The 22,948-nt window shown below is 44.2% G+C and overlaps 1 protein-coding gene across 4 annotated transcripts in view; it reads left to right on the top strand.

Annotated features, from left to right (window-relative positions):
- med15 (mediator complex subunit 15) overlaps positions 1-22,948 on the top strand; it is a 219,181-nt gene that overhangs the window by 30,463 nt on the left and 165,770 nt on the right. For all 4 annotated transcript variants that reach the window (XM_068055440.1, XM_068055438.1, XM_068055439.1 and 1 more), the window contains exon 4: positions 1,712-1,732. In XM_068055440.1, coding sequence (XP_067911541.1) covers positions 1,712-1,732 — 21 coding nt within the window. The remainder of the gene's footprint in view (positions 1-1,711; positions 1,733-22,948) is intronic.

The following is a 22,948-nucleotide window of genomic DNA, read 5'->3' as shown; positions in this document are numbered from 1 at the left end:
TTCTCATTCATCCTTCCAACGCCATAGCGCCCAAGGCAGGGGGGCCATGAGTCATGGTCGGCCCCAACCCTGGCATTAAAGTCCCCCAGCAGGAACAGGTGTTCGGTGTTGGGGATGCTACTAATGATGTTATGGAGCTCCTCGTAGAACTGGTCTTTAGCTTCAGGTGGGGAGCAGACTGTTGGAGCATAGATGCTGAGTAGGTGTACTGGACCAGAGGTGGTGAGCAGTTGGATGGACAGTATGCGTTCCGAGCCATTTGAGGGAGGCTCTGTCATGCTGAGCAAGGATTTTCTGATGGTGAAGCCCACTTCATGCTGTCTTGGTTCTTCAGGATCCCTTCCCTGCCAGAAGAAGGTGTCGTCTTGCACTGCTAGAGATCCACTCGCGGGGAGGCGAGTCTCCTGAAGTGCTGCACTGTCTACATTGAGTCTACTGAGCTCGTTGTTAATGCTGGTGGTCTTCCGAGAATCGTTGATTTGTGTAAGGTCTTCCGACAGGCCAAGACACATAGTTCTGACGTTTCAGCTTGCAAAGCGAAGGGCTGGTACCTTCTTTCCTGCTGTTTGGTGCGGTGTTGCAGTCCACTTTTCGGGCAATGACCATGAGCTCCAAGCACCCATTGAAGCAGGTGGACTGTGGCGGGACAGAACCTTATTGACCGGGGGCTGCCCGGTTTGAGGCGGGCGGTAGCAGTCCAGTGAGGTGTGATGACCTCTCCCACCGACAAAGGCAACCCGTGGCGCCCAATCTCTACGCCAATTGAGCTGAACTTACTTATTTATTTATTTTTATTTATATTTAGAGATACAGCACTGAAACAGGCCCGTCGGCCCACCGAGTCTGTGCCGACCATTAACCACCTGCACTAATCCCATATTCCTACCACATCCTCACCTGTCCCTATATTCCCCTACCACCTACCTATACTAGGGGCAATTTATAATGGCCAATTCACCTATCAACCTGCAAGTCTTTTGGCTGTGGGAGGAAACCGGAGCACCCAGAGGAAACCCACGCAGACACAGGGAGAACTTGCAAACTCCACACAGGCAGTACCCAGATTTGAACCCGGGTCGCTGGAGCTGTGAGGCTACGGTGCTAGCCACTGTGCCTTCCGTGTTGTTTCAGTCGCTGTGAGGCGACTATGGAGTGACCTCTCCATGGCGCATGCCTGGGCGAATGTTTGGAGGTTGAGAGTTGCCCAAGTGTCAAAACCCCCATCTCGGCCTTTCTGGTGGGGTCCAAAGGAGTGCAGAGCACGACGTTTGGCACCGGTATGGCTGCAGGAACTGCCGGAAACATGCCAAGGGTGATACATGACCGCCTACGCGGTTTGTTAAATGGTACAGATTCAGATCAAATCTAGCAGCTCAAATCTGGACATTCATGAGGTGCTGTGGGCTCTCAGTAGCATCACAATTGTGTTCTGCCACAATCTGTAATTTCATAGCCTGGCATATCCCTCACTGTAACAGTGACAGACCTGTACCCAGCAGTATGTTCCCCTGGTATTTTACAGATCAAGGCGATCTCTGCAGCCCCATCTTGCGTTTAGCCAGACAGATTGTAGAATTGTATGGATTGGGAACCTTTTACTGTTAAAGTGGATGTAATGTGAAAATCTGACACACTGACTCTTTTGCTGCACTGAAAACGCTGGAAGAAGTAGTTCTACTTTTTGATGGTCTGATGTTTTGTGTTTTTGCAGATAAGAAGAGTCGAGCTGGTGGTAAGCAAAGTTTAATTCCAAAATAAAATTGTGGCAGCCAGTGAAACTGTCTTTTAAAATCCATTGGTTTACAATGATCGACATAACCTGAAGTCATATGGGGCTGTTATAGCTGGTTTTCACTGTGTACTGTCGTATTCTGTGAGCACCCCACCACCAACCCCCCATGGCAATGATACTTATACAGGAATCCTGGCACTTGCCAGATCAATTGTTGTGACAACCAAGTAATAGCTAAAGCCACAGTGAGGTTTTCTGTGCACCTGTTCAGTCTTGATGAAAATGAACAGTAGCTTGTAAAGAGGGACTCCCTATTAACATATCTGTTGCTGTTCACCCTGATACCTGGTAAAGGCAGTGTGTTGCTGACCTGTGGAGACCAGAAAGTCCCATTTGATCTTTCCAGTCTCTGCTGTGTTAAATGATCTCAACCAGGACAGCAGCGAGGGGTGCTCGAAATGACCTCACTGCTCCTGTAAAGGAAAAATCAGCCGGCCCATGTCTCAAATTGTATTCATACTCCCATTGAGTGAGGAGAGGATCAGGCTCTGTTGTGATAGTCCTGGGCTGAATGCCTTGCTGACACTCAGTCTAGACCCACACAATACCTGTTGTTGTCTCTCTTTGAAAAAGTAACAAGCGGCACAGTGGTGCAGTGGTTAGCACTGCAGCTGCGCAGTGGTTAGCACCGCAGCCTCACAGCTCCAGCGACCCGGGTTCAATTCTGGGTACTGCCTGTGTGGAGTTTGCAAGTTCTCCCTGTGTCTGTGTGGGTTTCCTCCGGGTGCTCCGGTTTCCTCCCACATGCCAAAGACTTGCAGGTTGATAGGTTAATTGGCCATTATAAATTGCCCCTAGTATAGGTAGGTGGTAGGGGAATATAGGGACAGGTGGGGATGTGGTAGAATATGGAATTAGTGTAGGATTAGTATAAATGGGTGGTTGATGGTCGGCACAGACTCGGTGGGCCGAAGGGCCTGTTTCAGTGCTGTATCTCTAAACTAAACTAAACAATGTGGATAAAGAGCAACCTGCAGATGTGGTGTACTTGGATTTCCAAAAATCATTTGATAAGGTGCCACGTCAAAGGTTACTACACAAGATAAGAGCTCATGGTGTAACATATATAGAGAATTGGTTAGCTAACAAGAAGCAGAGGATTGGGATAATTGGGACATTTGTGGGTTGGCAAGCTGTAACTGGTAGAGTTACAGAATCACAGAACTGTTACAGCGTAGAAGGAGGCCATTCAGCCTCTGTCTGCTCTGGCTCTCCTAATGAGCATTTCACCTACCGTCTTCTCCTCGTAACACTGCACATTCTTCCTTTTCATATAACACTCTAATTCCCTTTTGAATGCTTCAATTGAACCTACCTCCACCACACTGTCAGGCAGTGTATTCCAGATCTTAACCACTCGCTGCGTGAAAAAGTTTTTCCTCATGTCGTTTTTGCTTCTTTTACCAGTTACTTTAAATCTGTGCCCTCTCGTTCTCGATCCTTTCACGAGTGGGAACAGTTTCTCCCGATCTACTCTGTCCAGACCTGTCATGATTTTGAATACCTCTATCAAATCTCCTCTCAGCCTTCTCTTCTCTGAGGAAAACAGTCCCAACTTCTCTAATCTATCTTCATAACTGAAGTTCCTCATCCTTGGAACCATTCTCATGAATCTTTTCTGCACCCATTCTAATGCCTTCACATCCTTTCTAAAGTGTGGAGCCCAGAACTGGATGCAAACCTCCAGGTGAGGCTGAACTAGTGTCTTATACAAGTTCAACATAACTTCCTTGCTCTTGTACTCTATGCCCCTATTAATAAAGCCCAGGATACTGAATGCTTTATTAACTGCCCTCTCAACCTGTCCTGCCGCCGTCAATGTCTTATGCACATATACACCCAGGTTCCTCCTGCACCCCCTTTAGATTTGTGCCTTCTATTTTTTTATTGTCTGTCCATGTTCTTCTTATCAAAATGTAACGCCACATTTCTCCGCATTGAACTTCATCTGCTAACTGTCATCCATTCCACCAACTTATCTATGTCCTTTTGAAGTTCTACACTATCCTCATCACAGTTCACAATGCTTCCAAATTTCGTATCATCTGCAGACTTTGAAATTGTTCCCTGTACACAAAGTCTAGGTAATTAATATATATCAGGAAAAGCAAGGATCCCAACACTGACCCCTGGGGAACTCCACTACAAACCTTCCTCCAGCTCGAAAAACATCCATTAACCACTACTCTTTGTTTCCTGTCACTCAGTCAATTCCGTATCCATGTTGCTACTGTCCCGTTTATTCCAGGACCTGTAACTTGCTCACGAGTCTGTTGTGCTGCATTGTTTCACATGTGTTTTGAAGGTCCATTTACACCACTTCAACAGCATCAACCCTCTCTGTTACCTCCTCAAATAACTCCAGCAAGTTAGTTAAACATGATTTTCCATTGAGAAATCTATGCTGGCTTTCCTTAATGAACCCACATTTGTCCATGTGGCGATTAATTTTGTTCCGAATTATTCTTTCCAGAATTCTCCCCCCCACCCCCCCCACTGATGTTAAACTGACTGGCCTGCAGTTGCTGGGCTTAGCTTTACACCCTTTTTTGAACAAGGGTGTAACATTTGCAATTCTCCAGTCCTCTGGCACTACCCCCGAGTTTTAGGGAGACTGAAAAATAATTGCCAGTGCCTCCACAATTTCCACTCTCACTTCCCTCAGTTTCGTTGGATGCATCTCATCGGCTCCTGGTGCCTTTTCCACTTTAAATACAGACAGCCTATCCAATACCTCTTGCTTATCAATTTTGAGCCCCTCTCGTGTCTGAAGTACCTCCTCTTTCACCATTGCCTGAGTTGCATCTTCTTCCTTGGTAAAAACTGATGCAAAGTATTCATTTAATACCTCAGCTATGCCCTCTGCCTCCATGCACAAATCCCCTTTTTGGTCCTTAATCGGCCTCACTCCTCCTTTTACCACCTTTTTACTATTTATATGTCTATAGAAAACTCTGGGATTCCCTTTTATATTAACTGCCAGTCTCTGTTGATACCCTCTCTTTGCTTCTATTATTTGCTTTTGCAATTCTCCTCTGAACCTTCTATATTTAGCTTGGTTCTCAATACCTGGCATCTGTTGTAAGCACCCTTTTTCTTCTTTATCTTGATCTCTATCTCTTTTGTCATCCACGGAGCTCTGGATTTGTTTACCCTACCTTTCCCCTTCGAGGGAACATACCTTGACAGTGCTTGAACTATCTCTTCTTTGAAGATAGCTCATTGTTCAGCTACCGTTTTTCATGCCAACCTTTGACTCCAATTTATTTGTCCCAGATCCATTCTTACCCCATTGAAGTTGGCTTTTCCCCAGTTAATAATTCTTATTCTGGATTGTTCTTTGTCCTTTTCCATAGTCAGCGTAAACCTTACATACAATGATCACTGTCCCCTTAATGTTCTCCTATTGACACTTGATCCATTTGCCCCACCTCATTCCCAAGAACTAGGTCTAGCAGTGCCTCCTTTCTCATTGGCCTAGAAACATACTGCTGTGGGAAAGTTTCTTCAACACAGTCTAGGAACTCTTGCCCCTCACTGCCCTATACACTACTATCCCCAGTCTACGTTTGGATAATTAAAGTCCCCTATTATAACTACCCTATAATTTTTGCACCTCTCTGTAATTTCCTTGCAAACTTGTTCCTCTACATTCTTCCCACTAGTTGGTGGCCTGCAGACAACACCGAGCAATGAAACAACCTTTTCTGTTCCTTAGCTGTAATCAAATAGATTCTAGCCTCAACCCTCTGGGACATCCTTTTTCTCCAGCACTGCAATGCTCTCCTTCTCAATACCACCGGGTACTGCAATTGATGTGGTCTGCAAAGATTTTAGCAAGGCTTTTGACAAGGCCACATATGGCAGACTGGTTCAATAAATAAAAGGCAATGGGATCCAAGAAAATGTAGCAAGGTGGATACAAAATTGGCTCAATGGCAGGAAACAAAGGGTAATTGTTGACAGGTGCATTTGTGACTTGAAGGTAGTTTCCATTGGGGTTCCACAGGGCTCAGTAGCTAGTCCCCTACTTTTTGTGATATATATAAACGATCTGGATGTAAATGTAGGGAAAATGATCAAGAAGTTTGTAGATGACACAAAAATTGGCCAGTTGGTTGATAGCGAGGCAGATACCCATAGACTGCAGGAAGCTATCAATGGACTGGTCAGGTTGGCAGAAAAGTGGCAAAAGGAATTTAACCCAGAGAAATGTGAGGTGATGTATTTGGGGAGGTCAAACAAGGCAAAGGAATACACAATAAAGGGGAGGATAGTGAGAGGTGTAGAGGGAGTGAGGGACTTTGGAGTGTATGTCCTCGGATTCCTGAAGGTAGCAGGACAGTTTGGTAAGGTGGTGAAGAAGTCATATGGAATCCTTTCTTTTATTAGCTGAGGCATAGAATATTGGAGCAGGGAGGTTATGCTGGAACGATATAAAACATTAGTTAGACCACAACTTGAGCACTATGTGCAGTTCTGATCACCTCATTACAGCAAGGATGTAATTGCATTAGAGACGGTACAGAGGAAAATTATGAGGATGTTGCCAGGATTGGAAAATTGCAGCTATGAGGAAAGATTGGATAGGCTGGGATTGCTCATAACATACGATTTAGGAGCAAGAGTATGCCACTTGGCCCCTTGAGCCTGCTCTGCCATTCAATAAGATCGTGGCTAATCTGATTGTAACCTCGACTCTACATTCCCGCCTACCCCCGATAACTTTTCACTCCCTTGTTTATCAAGAATCTAACTACCTCTGCCTTAAAAATATTGAAAGACTCTTCTTCCACTGCTTTTGAAGAGAATTCCAAAGACTCACGACTCTATGAGAGAAAAAAAATTCTCCTCATCTCTGTCTGAAATGGGTGACCCCTTATTTTTAAATAGTGACCCCTAGTTCTAGATTCTCCCACAAGGGGAAACATCCTTTCCACATCGACCCTGTCAAGACCCCTCAGGGTCTTATATGTTTCAATCAAGTCGCCGCTTACTCTTCTAAACTCTAGTGGATACAAGCCTAGCCTGTCCAACCTTTCCACGTAAGACAGCCCGCCCATTCCGGGTATTTGTCTAGTAAACCTTCTCTGAACTGCTTCCAGCGCATTTACATCCTTTCTTAAATAAGGAGACTAATACTGTACACAGTGCTCCAGATGTGGTCCCACCAATGTCCTGTAGAACTGAAGCATGACCTTCATAATTTTGTATTCGATTCCCCTTGCAATAAACGATAACATTGTATTAACTTTCCTAATTACTTGCTGAACCTGCATATTAACCTTTTGCGATTTATGCACTAGGACATCCAGGCCCCTCTGCATCTCCGAGCTCAGCAATCTCTCACCATTTAGATAATGTGCTTTTTAAAAAAATTCTTCCTGCCAAATTGAACAATTTCACGTTTTCCCACCTTATACTCCATTTGCCAGATCTTTGCCCACTCACTTAACCTATCTACATCCCTTTGTAGCCTCCTTATGTCCTCTTCACAGCTTACTCTCCTATCTATCTTTGTGTCATCAGCAAATTTAGCAATCATACCTTTGGTCCCTTCATCCAAGTCATTTATATAAATTGTAAAAAAATTGAGGCCCCAGCACTGATCCCTACAGCACACCACTCGTTTCATCTTGCCAACCAGAGAATGACCCATTTATGCCAACTCTCTGTTTCCTGTTCGTTAGCCAATCTTTTACCCATGCCAATATGTTATCCCCTACACCATGAGCTTTTATTTTCTGCAATAATCTTTGATGTGGCACCTTATCAAATGCTTTCTGGAAATCTAAGTACATCCACTGGTTCCCCTTTATCCACAGCACATGTTAGTTCTTCAAGCAATTCCAATGAATTAGTTAAACATGATTTCCCTTTCACAAAACTATGTTGACTGTGCCTGATTACCTTGAATTTTGCTAAGTGCCCTGATGTCTTTGATAATAGCTTCTAACATTTTCCCTATGACTGATGTTAAACTAACTGGCCTGTAGTTTCCTGCTTTCTGTCTCCTTCCCTTTTTGAATAAAGGAGTTACATTGGCTATTTTCCAATCTAAGGGAACCTTCCCCGAATCTTTGGAATTTTGGAAAATTAAAACCAATGCATCGACTATCTCACCAGCCACTTCGTTTAAGACCCGAGGATGAAGTCCATCAGGACCCGGGGACTTATCAGCCCGCAGCTCCAACAATTTGCTTGAGTTCCTCCCTCCCTTCCATTTCCTGATTTACAGCTATTTCTGGGATGTTACTTGTATTCTCTATGGTGAAGACCAAAGCAAAGTACCTGTTCAATTCATCTGCAATCTCCTTATTTTTCCTTATTAATTCCCCAGACTCACTTTCTATAGGATCAACGCTCACTTTGTTGACTTTTTTCTTTCTTAAATATCTATTGAAACTCTTACTATCTGTTTTTATATTTCTAGCTTGTTTCTCTCGTACTCTAATGTTTCCCTCTTTATTAATCTTCCAGACATTCTGTTTATTATATTCCATCCAATCTTCTGACCTGCCACCCATCTTTGCGTAATTATATGCTTTTTCTTTAAGTTTGATACTATCTTTAACTTTTTTAGTTCACCACGGATGGTTGGTCCTCCCCTTGGAATTTTTCTTTCTCGTTGGAATATATCTATTCTTTGTATTCTGAAATATCCCCTTAAATGTCTGCCATTGCATCTCTGTTGACCTATCCCTTAACTTAATTTGCCTGTTCAGTTTTGCTAGCTCTGCTTTCATGCCCTTGTAATTTCCCTTATGTAAGTTTAAAATACTAGTCTTAGACCCTTTCTTCTCTCCCTCAAACTGAATGTAAAATTCAATCATATTATGATCGCTGCTTCCTAGGGGTGCCTTCACTATGAGGTCATCAATTAATCCTATCCCGTTGCACAATACCAGGCTAGTATAGCCTGCTCTCTGCTTGGCTCCAGAACGTGCTGTTGTAAGGAACTATCCCGAAAATATTCTATGAATTCCTCATCTAGGCTACCTTTGCCCATCTGATTTTTCCAGTCTGTATGTAGATTAAACTCTCCCATGATTATTGCTGCATCTTTCTGACAAGCTCCCATTATTTCTTCCTTTATATTCTGTTCTGCCTTGTGGTTACTGTTAGGGGTCTGTATACCACTCCCACGAGTGCCTTCTTGCCTTTATCATTTCTCATCTCTACCCAAACTGTTTCTACATCCTGGTTTCCTTTCTATTGTGCCAATGCCATCATTAATTAACAGAGCCACCCCTCCACCTTTTCCTAGCTTCCTGTCCTTCCTAAATGTCATGTACCCTTCAATATTCAGGTCCCAATCTATGTCATCCTGCAGCCATGCCTCTGTAATGGCGAATAGTTTGTACTTATTTATTTCTAATTGTGCTAGCAGTTCATCTGTTTTGTTTTGATTGTTACATGCATTTAGATACAGAGCCTTTAGTTTTGTCCTTTTATTATTTTTGTAATGTCTAACCTTGACTGCTGATTTACTCGTAGATTTGTACTCTTTTATCCCTTTCTGTCACTGTCTATCATTTCCCATATTAATACCTTTCTCTCTTGCCTTGTCTCTACTCTTTGATTTACCACACCTTTCCAAATTTGCTCCCTTGACCACACTATTTAGCTTAAAACCCTCTCTACTTCCCAAGTTATGCGGCTCACAAGAACACTAGCCTCAGCATGGTTCATGTATAGACTGTCCCAACGGTATAGCCTCCACTTTCCCCAGTACTGGTGCCAGTGTCCCACGACCCGGAACCCACTTGTACCACACCAGTCTTTGAGACGCGCATTAATTTCGCTAACCTTATTTGCCTTATGCCAATTAGCACGTGGCTCAGGTAATAATCCAGACATTATTACTTTTGAGGTTCTGCTTCTTAATTTGGTGCTTAGCTCATCTGACTATGCAGAACTTCCCTCCTTGTCCTGCCTATGTAGTTGATACCTACATGGACCACAACGACTGGATCCTCCCCCTCCCACTGTAAGTTCCTGTCCAGCCCTGAGCAGATGTCCTGAACCCTGGCACCGGGCAGGCAACACAGCCTTCTGGACTCTCGCTCTTTGTTGCAGAGAACAGTGTCAATCCCCCTCACTATAATGTTCCCTACTACCAATACATTCCTTTTTGGTCCCCCCACTTGAATGGCTTCCTATACCATGGTGCTGTGGTCAGTTAGCTCATCCACCCTGCAGCCCCCACTCTCATCCACACAAGCTGAAAGAACCTCAATCCTGTTGGACAGTTGCAAAGGCTGGGGCTCCTGCACTCCTGATTTACTCTTTATCGGGTCTTTATAAGGTCCCCTTACTTGCCTCAGCTGCAGCCACACTCTCCTGTCCCTAACCAAATCAGAAGACCCTGTCCTCAGGGGTGTGACCGCCTCCTGGTACAATGTGTCCATGTAACTTCGCACCCCCCCTACCCCACCCAATGTGTCGCAGTGTCTGCAGCTCAGCCTCCAGTGCAGTGACTCTAACCCAAAGCTCCTCGAGCCGCAACCAATTACTGCAGACATGTTTGTCCTGGATCACACTAGCATCCAGGAGTTCCCACATACTGCAGCCGTGACACATCACCTGTCCTGCCATCCTTAATGTGTTTTAATTAACTACTTCATTATTTTATTCAATTATTTTTCTTTTTTATACATTTTATTAACCTTACCACCAGTTCCTGTACTATTTTAAACCTGTTCTCCTTGGAGCAGAGGAGGCTCAGGGGAAATTTGATTGAAATGTGCAAAATTGTGAGGGACCTGGTTAGGGTGGATGGGAAGGGCCTGTTTACCTTTGCAGAGAGGTCAGTGACTAGGGGCATAGATTTTAAGTGATTGGTAGAAGGATTAGAGGGGAGATGAGAAAATGTTTTTCACCCAGAGGGTCTGGAACTCCATGCCTGAAAGGGTGGTAGAGGCAGAAAACCTCATCTCATTTAAAAGTTGCCTGGATGTGCACCTGAAGTGCCGTAACCTGCAGGGTTGTGGACCAAATGCTGCGTTGAGAAAAACAGCAGTAGTGAGCTATCCATATTTAGCTGCTCTGATGGTTCAGTAGGTAGAGGTGAGCTCGTGCTTAACCACATAGACCAGGAGGTTCAAATGCAGCTCTTGGTCCATGCTGAGTTAGCTCACTTCGGCTGGGGCCCACAGTGGGGCAACAACAATTGGCTTGGGAGAGGGTGGGTGGAAAATCTGTCCATTCCATTGCTTCTGCTTACTATCCAGAGGTACCCTTGCTGGGAAGTATGTATGCAATATGTTGTGTGAGTATAGGGTTGCCTGCTGACGTTTGCACTTTAGGCTTGTGTGTGATGAGTGCTGACTGGATAAGGTTCCCAAAAGTTGCAACTGTAAGAATGGACTACAAGAGAAAATGAGAACAAGAATATATAGTTTTTCTTACAACAGTTGATCAAAGCAGAAAACTCTGTAACCATTAGGAATGTGTTGTTTCCCCATCGATGGGGGCAGTTCCTTGTTGATGGTCGGGTGGGGGGTGGTGGCAATACCTCTTGGTGAGTGGAGGTGGGGGTTGGTCCCTATGGTGGAAGGGTGGGCAATACCTCATGGGGAATGGGGGAGGGATGGTCCCTGTTGTGGGGGTGGGGGGCTTCGGTGATTCTTTGTCCTGGGTGTCTCTCTCTCTCCAGAGAGCTACCTTTTAAGCTAAATGTCTCTCACATCATGCCTCTGTTGCAAGACAGATCTTCCTTCTTGTGGTGACCAACAATGGTCCAGATGTGGCTGCTTCATACTTCCTTTGTTTCAGAAGAAGCCATTCAATTCAAAAATGTCTCTTGATGGGTTCAGGATGGGTGTAATTGACACATCTTGGCTTTGGAATGTATCCTTCTGTCCTTGCTGGACAGCATGACCATTCCATTTCTATAACTCTTCAGGTTGAGTTCTCGTATTTTCAGTTGCTGCACTTTACGTGAGTGTAACAGCACGCACATAGATATTACCACTTTGAAAACAATCACACTGATCCCAGCAGGGTAGGGACAGTCAGGGCAATTATGCATACTGTGATCTTTCATCTCTGTCTTCTTTATCTGCTCAACATGCCTTCTGTAATGGGAAGTCCCATAATGAAAATAGTGGGAAACCAAGGATCTAACGAGAATAAGAAATGTAAAGTCATTAATATTACTAAAGAAAAAGTACTGGAGAAATTAATGTGACTAAAAGTGAGCAAATCCCCTGGACCTGATGCCCTACATCCTTGGATTTTAAAAGAAGTAGCTGTAAAATCGTGGGTACATTGGTTTTGATCATCCACAATTCCCTAGATTCCAGAACAGTCCAAATCATTTATGTAAATTATGAACAACAGTGGTCCCAGCGCTGATCCTTGTGGAACACCACTTCCCGGCTATTGCCTGTTTGAGTAGCTAATCTTAACACTTACTCTCTGTTAACGGTTCTGTAGCCAGCTTGCTATCCGTTCTGCTACTTGGTCCCCAGAATATAAGAGTAAGCAGGCCTTGCTGCAATTGTTCAGGGCTTTGTTGAGACGACACCTGGAGTACTGTGTACAGTTTTAATTTCCTTAAGGAGGGATATACTTGCCTGAGAGGAGGTGCAGCAGAGGCTTGCTGGATTGATTCCTGGGATGAGGAGAGTGGAGGTTGATTATAATGTGCCTTTATTTAGAAGAATGAGGGGTGATCTCATTGAAACCTATAAAATTCTTACAGAGCTTGACTGAGAGGCTGTTTCCCCTCTTTGGAGAGTCCAGAACTAGGGGTTCTCATCTCAGGATAAGGGGGTCACCCATTTAAGACTGAAATTAGGAAAATATTTTCACTAAGAGGGTTGTGAACCTTTGGAATTCTCTACCCCAGAGAGCTGTGGATGCTCAGTCGATGAATATCTTCAAGACTGAGATTGACAGACTTTTAGGCGTCAAGGGAATTAAGTAATAAGAGGATAGGGCGGGAAAGTTGAGTTGATGTAGAATATCAGCCATGATCTTACTGCATGACGGAGCAGGCTCAGTGGACCCTGTGGCCTACTGCTGCTCCTAATGTGTATGTTCGTATGTATGTACTCATTATCTGTGCAGATAGAAAACGTGCCAATTTCAAAATCATTGTTGGTGAAAGCTGACCAGCCTCCAGAAAGGACAACATTGGCTCTCCTCGGTGTTCATAAGAACATAAGAAATTGGAGCAGGAGTAGGCTGTTCGGCCCCTCGAGTCTGTTCCGCCATTCAATAAAATCATGGCTGATCTGATCATGGCCTCAACTCCACTTTCCTGCCTGCTCCTGTTAAACTCCAGAAAGCCTGTTGTGGAAGGATAATGCTGGAGCCTATCTTTACTCAGTTTCACATTTATTGTACACAGTAAAAGGATTACAAACAGGTAGCTCCTCACTCAAACCCTCCACCAGCCTCTGTAAGTGTCTGCTTATAAGCGCTCAAGTAAGACCTCAGTTAACACCTCCACCTGCATATAATCAAACAATTGATACACGATTAACAGCCCCTCTCCCCCCAACACTTGACTCCCTTGTAGATCAAAAATCTGTCTAACTCAGCCTTGAATATATTCAATGACCCAGCCTCCACTGCTCTCTGGGAAAGAGAATTCCAAAGATTTAACAACCCTCTGGAAGAAGAAATACCTCCTCATTTCTGTCTTAAATGAGAGACCCTTATTCTGAAACTGCGCCCCTAGTTCTAGATTCCCCCACAAGGGGAAACACCCTCTCAGCACCTGCCCTGTCAAGCCCCCTCAAAATTTTATATGTTTCAATAAGGTCACCTCTTATTCTTCTAAATTCCAATGAATATAGGCCCAAGCTGCTCAACCTTTCCTCATAAGACAGCCCCTTAATCCCAGGAATCAACCTAGTGAACCTTCTCTGAACTGCCTTCAATGCAAGTGTATCCCCTTTTAATTAAAGGGATCCCATGGTAGTTGGAGCAGTCTGATTTTTCTCCTTTGTTTTTGTACAAGGTGATGATAACAGCATCACGAAGATCCTGTGGAATCCTGCCCTGTTCCCAGCAGGCCCTGAAAAACTCAGGGAGTTTGATGTACAGGGCAGGGCCACCATGCTTCAAGGCTTCGGGTGGAATTCCATCGAATCTGGGGGCTTTTGTAGCTCTAACTACCATGGGCTCACCCTCCTTTCTATTGCTGGGACGATCCTGGCGAGAATACTTCTGAACAGGCTTGTGCCTACCATTGTGGAAGAAAACCTCTCAGAGAGCCAGTGTAGTTTCAGAGCAAACAGAGACGCCACAGACAAGAACATTACAAGAACATTGTTGTGAGCAAAACAAAGGCCTGTAGGTCACTTTCGTAGACCTCACCAAGGCATTCGACACTGCGAGCAGAAATGGACTTTGAAAAATACTTGTAAAACTTGGATGCCCACCCAGGGTCCTGGCCATGGTGAAGCTGTTTCACGAAAATCAGCATGGACAGGTCAAGCAAAACAGCGACATCTCGAGTCCCTTCTGAATCTCCAATGGCGTGAAGCAGGGATGTGTGCTGGCCCCGACCTTATTCACCATCTTTTACAGCATGATGCTGCAGCAGGCAACGGAAGACCTTAAGGAGGAAGTTTACGCACGCTTCTAGCCTGATGGAGACCTTTCTAACCTCAGGCGTCTTCAAGCTCACACAAAGGCACAAGAAAAACTCATCCATGAACTTCTTTTCACCGATGACTGCTCTCCTGGCCCACAGTCAGTCAGACCTGCAGCATATAACAACACATTTTTCCGAGGCGGCACAACTCTTCAGACTAAAAATCAGTTTAAAGAAAACTGAAGTCCTGCAGCAGCCAGAACCCCAAGAAGAATATAGACCACCAAGCATTGTCATCGAGGGAACCGAGCTGAATGCCGTCAAGCAATTTACTTATTTGGGGAGCGTCATCTCGTTTGATGCCACCATAGACAATGAGGTGGACAATAGGCTCTCAAAAGAAAACAGTACATTCGGCAGACTCTACAAACGAGTGTGGAGCAACCACAACCTCAGAGCACAGACCAAACTCAAAGTGTACAAAGCCGTAGTCCTCACCACCCTTCTGTATGGCGCCCGGTCATGGTTCCTATACCGCCGTCATGTACACCTTCTATAGCGCTTCCATCAGCGCTGCCTCCGCAGCATCCTCAAGATCCGCTGGCAGGACCGCATCACAAACATTGAAGTCCTGGAACCAGCCAACATCACCAGCATCGAGGTCATCTTCCTGCAAAGCCAACTGCGTTGGGCGGGTCATGTTGCCCAGATGGACGACAGTCGCCTGCCCAAGATCGTGTTCTATAAGAGCGGGCCACTGGTAAAAGGAGCAGAGGGGCCCCATGCAACTGTCTCAAGGATTCCCTGAAGAAGTCCCTCTCTGTGTGCCCCATCGACCATTGCCAGTGGGAGGTGCAGGCCATAGATCGTGATGCCTGGAAATGCTACATCAGGAGAGCTACAGACACCTTTGAGACTGAGTGAAGAACTAGCATGAAAGAAAAAAGGAGAAAAATCGATCCAATTGCTCCCAGCAGCGACTACACTTTCACTTGAACCCGCTGTGGGAGAGTCTGCCGGTCACGGATAGGCCTGACCAGCCACCAGCAGGCCTGCAACCGATGAGTACAACCTTCCCAAAATCTTCGTCAGCGAAGAAATGCTAAGAGAATTAAGGAGACCAAAACTGTATGCAGTTCTCTAGGTGCAGTCTCGCCAACGCCCTGTGTAGTTGTAGTAAGACTTTTCTTTTAGATTCCATCCCCCTTGCAATAAACGGCAACATTCCATTTGTCTTCCGAACTACTTTCTGTCCCCACATGCTAACTTTTTGTGATTCACGTACGAGGACACTCAGATCCCTCTATACTGCAGCATTCTGCAGTTTCTCTCCATTTAAATAATCTGCTTTTCTATTCTTTCTATCAAAAATACATTCCTTTGAAAAACAAAAACTCAGCCAGAAAGACCCATCTGTGGCTCACTCAGGAAGTTAAGGATAGTATTAGATTAAAAGAAAAGGCTTACAATGTTGCAAAAAAGAATAGCAAGTCTGAGGATTGGCAGTGTTTTTAAAACCAGCAAAGGGCAACCAAAAAGTTGATGAGAAAGAAAAAAATAGAATATGATAGCAAACTAGCCAGTAATATAAAACAGATTGCAAGAGCTTTTATAGGTATATCAAAAGGAAGAGAGTAGCTAAAGTAAATGTTGGTTCCTTAGAAGCAAAGACAGGAGAAATTATCATGGGGAATGAGGAAATGGCAGAGGCATTGAAGAAATATTTTGTGTCTGTCTTTACAGTAGAAGGCACAAGTTCTATACCAGAAATAGTAACCTCGGGGCTAAAAAGAGTGAGGAAATTCATATCAGCAGAGAAAAAGGATTGGAGAAATTTAAGGGATTAAAATCTGACAAATCTCCAGGACCTGATGGCCTACACCCTAGGATTCAAAAAGAGATGGCTGCAGATATAGTGGACGCGCTAGCTATGATTTTCCAAAATTCCTTAGATTCGGGAACGTTCCCATCAGATTGGAAGTTGGCAAAAGTTACACCGCTTCTCAAGAAAGGAGGGAGAGAGAAAACAGAACTACAGACCAGTTAGCCTGACATCAGTTGTTGGGTAAGTGCTGGAATCTATTATTAAGGAAGTCTTAACATTGCACTTTGAAAAGCACAGTATGTTTAGAACGAGTCAACATGGTTTTACTAAAGGGAAATCCTGTTTGACAAATTTATTAGAGTTTTTTAAGGATGTAACTGGTAGGGTAGATAAAGGGGAACCAGTGGATGTAGTATACCCAGATTTCCAAAAGGCATTTGATAAGGTTAACACAAAAGGTTAATTGGCAAGATAAGGGCTCATGGAGTTGGGGAGTAATATATTAGCATGGATAGATGATTGGTTAACAGACAGGAAGCAACGAGTGGGCATAAACAGGGCATTTTCATGTTGGCAGGGAGTAAATATCGGAGTGCCGCAAGGATCAGTGCTGGGGCCTCAGCTATTTACACTCTAGATTAATGACTTGGATGAAGAGACAGAGAGTAATATATCTAAAACAAAAACAAGAAATGCTGGAATCACTCAGCAGGTCTGGCAGCATCTGTGGAAAGAGAAGCAGAGTTAACGTTTCGGGTCAGCGACCCTTCTTCGGAACTGGTAATATATCTAAGTTTGCTGATGATACAAAGGTAGGTGGAAAGGTAAGCTGCGGGGAGGACACAGAGAGGCTGCAAAGAGAAATAGACTGGTTAAGTGAGTGGGCAACAAGATGGCAGATGGAGTAAATGTAGGGAAGTGTGAAGTTATTCACTTTGGTCATAAGAATAGAAAAGCAGAATATTGTTTAAAAGGTGTGAAACTTGTAAGTGTTGATGTTCAAAGAGACTTGTGTGTGCTTGTACAAGGAACTCAGAAGGTTAACATGCAGCAAGCAATTAGGAAGGAAAACGTCATGTTGGCCTTTATTGCAAGGGGATTGGAGTACAGGAATAAGGAAGTATTGCTACAGCTGTACAGGGTTTTGGTGAGACCACATCTGGAATACTGTGTGCAGTTTTGGTCTCCACATTTAAGAAAAGATATGCTTGCTTTGGAGCAGTGCAGCGAAGGTTCACTAGATTGGTCCCTGGGATGAGGGGGTTGGCCTATGATGAGAAACTAAGTAAATTGGGCCTATACTCTCTGGAGTTGAGAAGAATGAAAGGGGCTGTGTAGTTAGATACTGAGATTATTTCCACTGGTTGGGGAATCTAAAACATGGGGGCACAATCTCAGGATAAGGGGCCGATCATTTTGGACTGAGGTGAGGAGAAATTACGTCACTCAAAAGCTTGTGAATCTTTGGAATTCTCTACCCCAGAGGGTTATGGGTGCTTCATTGTTGAATGCATTTAAGGCGGGATAGACAGATTTTTGTTGTCTCAGGGAATCACGGTATATGGCAAGCGGGCGGGAAAGTAGAGTTGAATCCTAAGAACAGCCAAGATCGTTTTGAATGGCGGAGCAGGCTTGATGGCCCATATGGTCTACTCCTTCTAATTCTTGTGTTCTTGTGCGTGCAGTTCTGGTCACCTCATTACAGAAAGGGCGTAATTGCACTAGAGAGGGTACAGAGGAGATTTTTGAGGATTTTGCCAGGACTGGAAATTTGCAGCTATGAGGAAAGATTGGATAGGCTGGGGTTGTTATCCTTGGAACAGAAGAGGCTGAGGGGAGATTTGACTGAGATGTACAAAATTTTGAGGGGCCTGGGTAGAGTGGGTGGAATGGCCTATTTACCTTCGCAGAGAGGAGAGTGACTAGGGGGCATAGAGTTAAAGTGATTGGTAGAGGGTAGATATGGAAAATATTTTTCCCCAGTAGTGGGGATCTGAAATTCACTGCCTGCAAGGGTAGTAGAGGCAGAAAAGCTCATCTCATTTAAAACGGACCTGGATGTGCACCTGAAATGCCGTAAACTGCAGGGCTCGGACCAAATGGTGGAAGGTGGGATTAGGCTGGGTGGCTCTTTCTTTTCCTGCCGGCACAGACACGATAGGCCAAGTGGCCTCTTTCTGTGCTGTAAACTTTCTATGATTCCACTCACTTAACCTACCTATATCCCTTTGCAGACTCTTTGTGTCGTCCTCACAACTTGCTTTCCCACTTATCTTTGGTATTGTCAGTACATTTGGCTATAATACAATCGGCCACTTCATCTAAGCCATTAATATAGATTGTAATTAGTTGAGGCCCCAGCACTGATTCCTGTGGCACTCCACTCGTTATGGTTTGTCAACCTGAAAATGACCCATGTATCCTAACTTTGTTTCCTATTAGTTAGCTAATCCTCTATCCATGCCTCTATATTACCCCCAACACCATGAGCTTTTATCTTGTGTAGTAACCTTTTATGTGGCACCTTATCGAATGCATTTTGGAAATCCAAACACATTGCATCTGCTGGTTCTCCTTTATCCACCCTGTTACATCTTCAAGGAACTCTGATAAATTCGTCAAACACAATTTCCCTTTCGTAAAACCATATTGACTCTGCTTGATTGTATCATGAATTTCTAAATGTCCAGCTGTACTTCCTTTATAATGGATTCCAGCATTTTCCAGTGACAGCCCTAAGGCTAACTGGCCTGTAGTTTCCTGCTTTCTGTCTCCCTTCTTTCTTGGAATAAGGGTGTTAGATTCGTGGTTTTCCAATCCATTGGGACCTTTCCAGATCTAGGGAATTTTGGAAGATTATAACCAATGCATCCACTATCTCTGCAGCCACTTCTTTTAAGACTCTAGGATGCAGGCCATCAGGTCCAGGGGACTTGTCAGCCTTTCGTCCCATTAGTTTCCCTAGTACTTTTTCTCTAGTAGTGATTGTTTCATATTCCTCCCTCCCTTTTCCCCCTTGATTTTCAGCTATTATTTGGGATTTTTTTGTGTCTTCTACTGTGAAGACAGAAACAAAATACTTGTTCAAAGTCTCTGCCATTTCCTTATTTCCCATTATTAATTCCCCAGCCTCATCTTCTAAGGGACCAACATTTATTTTAGCTACTCTCTTCCTTTTTATATACTTGTAGAAGCTCTTGCTATCTTTTTATATTTATTGATAGGTTACTCTCATATTCTAATTTCTCCCTCTTTATTTTTTTAGTCATCCTTTGCTGGTTTCCAAAATCTTCCCAATCTTCTGACCTACCACTAATCTTCGCAGCATTGTACACCTTTTCTTTTAATTTGATACCATCCTTAACTTCCTTAGTTAGACATGAATGGTTCATCCTTTTTGTAGAGTCTTTCTTCCTCAGTGGAATTTTTTTTATTACTCGTTCATGGGATGTAGGCGTTGCTGGCCATTTAGTTTTATTTATATATTTATTGCTCATCCCTAATTGCCCTTGAGAAGGTGGTGGTGAGCTGCCTTCTTAAACCGCTGCAGTCCTTTTGGTGTAGGTACACCAACAGTGCTGTTAGGAAGGGAGTTCCAGGATTTTGACCCAGTGACAGTGAAGGAACGGCAGGATGGTGTGTGGCTTGGAGGGGAACTTGCAGGTGGTGGTGATCTAGGTGGTAGAGGTCATGGGTTTGGAAGATGCTGTCGAAGGAGCCTTGGTGAGTTGCTGCAGTGCATCTTGTAGATGGTACACACTGCTGCCACTGTGCGTCGGTGGTGGAGGGAGTGAATGTTGAAGGTGGTAGATGGGGTGCCAGTCAAGCTGTCTGCTTTGTCCTGGATGGTGTTGAGCTTCTTGAGTGTTGTTGGAGCTGCACCCATCCAGACAAATGGAGAGCATTCCATCACACTTCTGACTTGTGCCTTGTAGATGGTAGACAGGCATTGGGGAGTCAGGAGGTGCGTTACTCGCCGCAGAATTCCCACCCTCTGACCTCCTCTTGTAGCCACAGTATTCATGCAACTGGCATGGTGGTAGTCTTATCAATAAGTCCACCAACATCTGCACACAATTAATCATGACTGCTGTATTTCCTTTAAATAGCTGTCTGAAAGTCCTCCTGCAGCAGTGCTGATTTTGAGGGAAATGGACACAAGTTTTGAATGTTTAGTTTAGTTTAGAGATACAGCACTGAAACAGGCCCTTTGGCCCACCGAGTCTGTGCCGACCATCAACCACCCATTTATACTAATCCTACGCTAATTCCATATTCCTACCACATCCCCACCTGTCCCTATATTTCCCTACCACCTACCTATACTAGGGGCAATTTATAATGGCCAATTAACCTATCAACCAGCAAGTCTTTGGCATGTGGGAGGAAACCGGAGCGCCCGGAGGAAACCCACGCAGACACAGGGAGAACTTGCAAACGCCACACAGACAGTACCCGGAATTGAACCCGGGTCGCTGGAGCTGTGAGGCTGCGGTGCTAACCACTGCGCCACTGTGCTCCTGATCCTGTTAGCATTCAATATGAAAATGGATATCTTCTAGGAACAAATGAGTCTGTGGGTTCCAGAATGCCGAAGTCATGTGACCAGGCTGGTCACAACAGGCTCCCAATCAGCGTGCAAACTCTTACAGCCCAATCTGTGACCTTTTTCTTCCTTGTTTACTGGTTGTGAAAGCTCCGCATAGGGATTTTGGATAAGACTGATCAGGCAGTGAAATCAGGGAGGCTTCTTCACAGTCACTGTGGCTAGCGTTGTGTGATTTTTGTAACAGTGTGCAACTAGCATTTGATCAGCTCTCCTCACCACCCTCCATTCCCAAACAATAATCATCCGCCAAAAACCTCTACTCCTGCACAGCAGTTTGCCCACCAGGCTGCACTGTGAACTGTCCAGTTGAGGATGGAAAGGTTTGGAGTGTGTCGAAGGTTGGGTACAAGCTCCAGAGTTGTTTCCCATCCCATCATACTGACCTAAGGGCTTTCTGTGTAAGTGATATGTAAGGGATATGGGCCCTGGAAGTGCAGAAGGTGTTAGTTTAGGCAGGCATCAAGATCGGCGCAGGCTTGGAGGGCCGAATGGCCTGTTCCTGTGCTGTACTGTTCTTTGTAAAGCAGTGGCAGCATTTATTGAAGGATAAGATTTCTGTTCAGCTCAAGTCATGTACTAACTCTGTATATTGATTATGTTAGCAGAAAAAGTCAGCAGTGTTGTCGTGAAATGAGTTGCTTGAGCTTGAATTAGGGCATTGATAGAATAAATAGGGAGACACATAAATAACAAAAGAAAAATCAGGATAGGAATAGGGCCACTAAAGAATGCACAAGATAAACTCAGGGAATGACAGCGAACTGTCAGAAATATTGAACAGTTACTTTATTACTCTATGTGCAAGAGAGACTAACAAGGTGGACATGACATTAGAAGAAGTGATCAAAAATAATTTTAACATTTTTAAGCTAGAAAGGGGGAGATAATTGGTAAACTAGTCAAACCTGGAGAGAATAAATCCTTGGTCTGGATGGATTGCATCTAAGCATGTTCAAGAAAAAAGCTAGGGAAGAGATAGCAGAGGCCTGATTTCATATAGGGAAAAATTAGGTAGAAAAGGGAATAGTGCCAGCGAACTGGTGGGCAGCTAATGTGATTCTTATATTTAAAGGGGGAACTAGAACATTTTCAGGGAGTTGTAGACCAGTTCACTTAATGTCAGTGGTAGGAACAGTAATGAAATCTTTACTGAAGGAGGTACTAGAGAAACGTCTAGAAAATATAATGAAGAGTAGTCAGCACAGATTTCCAAAGGCAATGTCATGCTTGATGAGCCTTACTGAATTCTTTGAATAAATAAAAGAGTAGACAGGAATAATGCAATAAGATGACTTATATTTGGATCTGTGAAAGGCCTTCGATAAGGTACCACACAGTAGACTCATGACTAAATCAGAACATGCGCAGAAGGGATAGCAAGCTGGCTACAAAACAGAAAACAAAAAGTAGGAGTTAAGAGTATTTACTCAACTGGTAAAAGTTGGGAAGTGGTGTGCCACAAGGATTGGTGCTGGAACCACAGTTGTTCACTCAGGAATTGGAAGTACCATTTCTACATTCATGAAGGAAACCAAATTGGGGTGTGTATTTAATACTGAGGAAGACTGCGACAAGATCGAAGACATTAATGAAGGGCGGCGCAGTGGTTAGCACCGCAGCCTCAGAGCTCCAGCGACCCGGGTTCGATTCTGGGTACTGCCTGTGCGGAGTTTGCAACTTCTCCCTGTGACCGCGTGGGTTTCCGCCGGGTGCTCTGGTTTCCTCCCACAGCCAAAGACTTGCAGATTGATAGGTAAATTGGCCATTGTAAATTGCCCCTAGTGTAGGTAGGTGGTAGGGGAATTGAGGGGATGTGGTAGGAATATGGGATTAATGTAGGATTAGTTTAAATGGTTGGTTGATAGTCGGCACAGACTCGGTGGGCCGAAGGGCCTGTTTCAGTGTTGTATCTCTAAATGAATAAATAAACTTGCAGAATGAGCATGTAACTGGAAAATATATTTCTATAGATAAGTGTGAGATGGTGCATGTTGGTAGATGGAGTTTAACGTGGATAAGTGTGAGGTTATCCATATTGGTTGGAAGAATAGAAAGGCAAATTATTATCTAAATGGAGAGAAACTTCAGAGTGCTTCAGTGCAGAGGGATCTGGGTGTCCTCGTGCACGAATCGCAGAAAACTAGTATGCAGGTGCAGCAGGTAATAAGG

Source organism: Heterodontus francisci, chromosome 23, assembly GCF_036365525.1.
Source record: "Heterodontus francisci isolate sHetFra1 chromosome 23, sHetFra1.hap1, whole genome shotgun sequence".
Taxonomy (NCBI): Eukaryota; Metazoa; Chordata; class Chondrichthyes; order Heterodontiformes; family Heterodontidae; genus Heterodontus; species Heterodontus francisci.
This window is presented reverse-complemented; position numbering and strand designations above follow the sequence as displayed.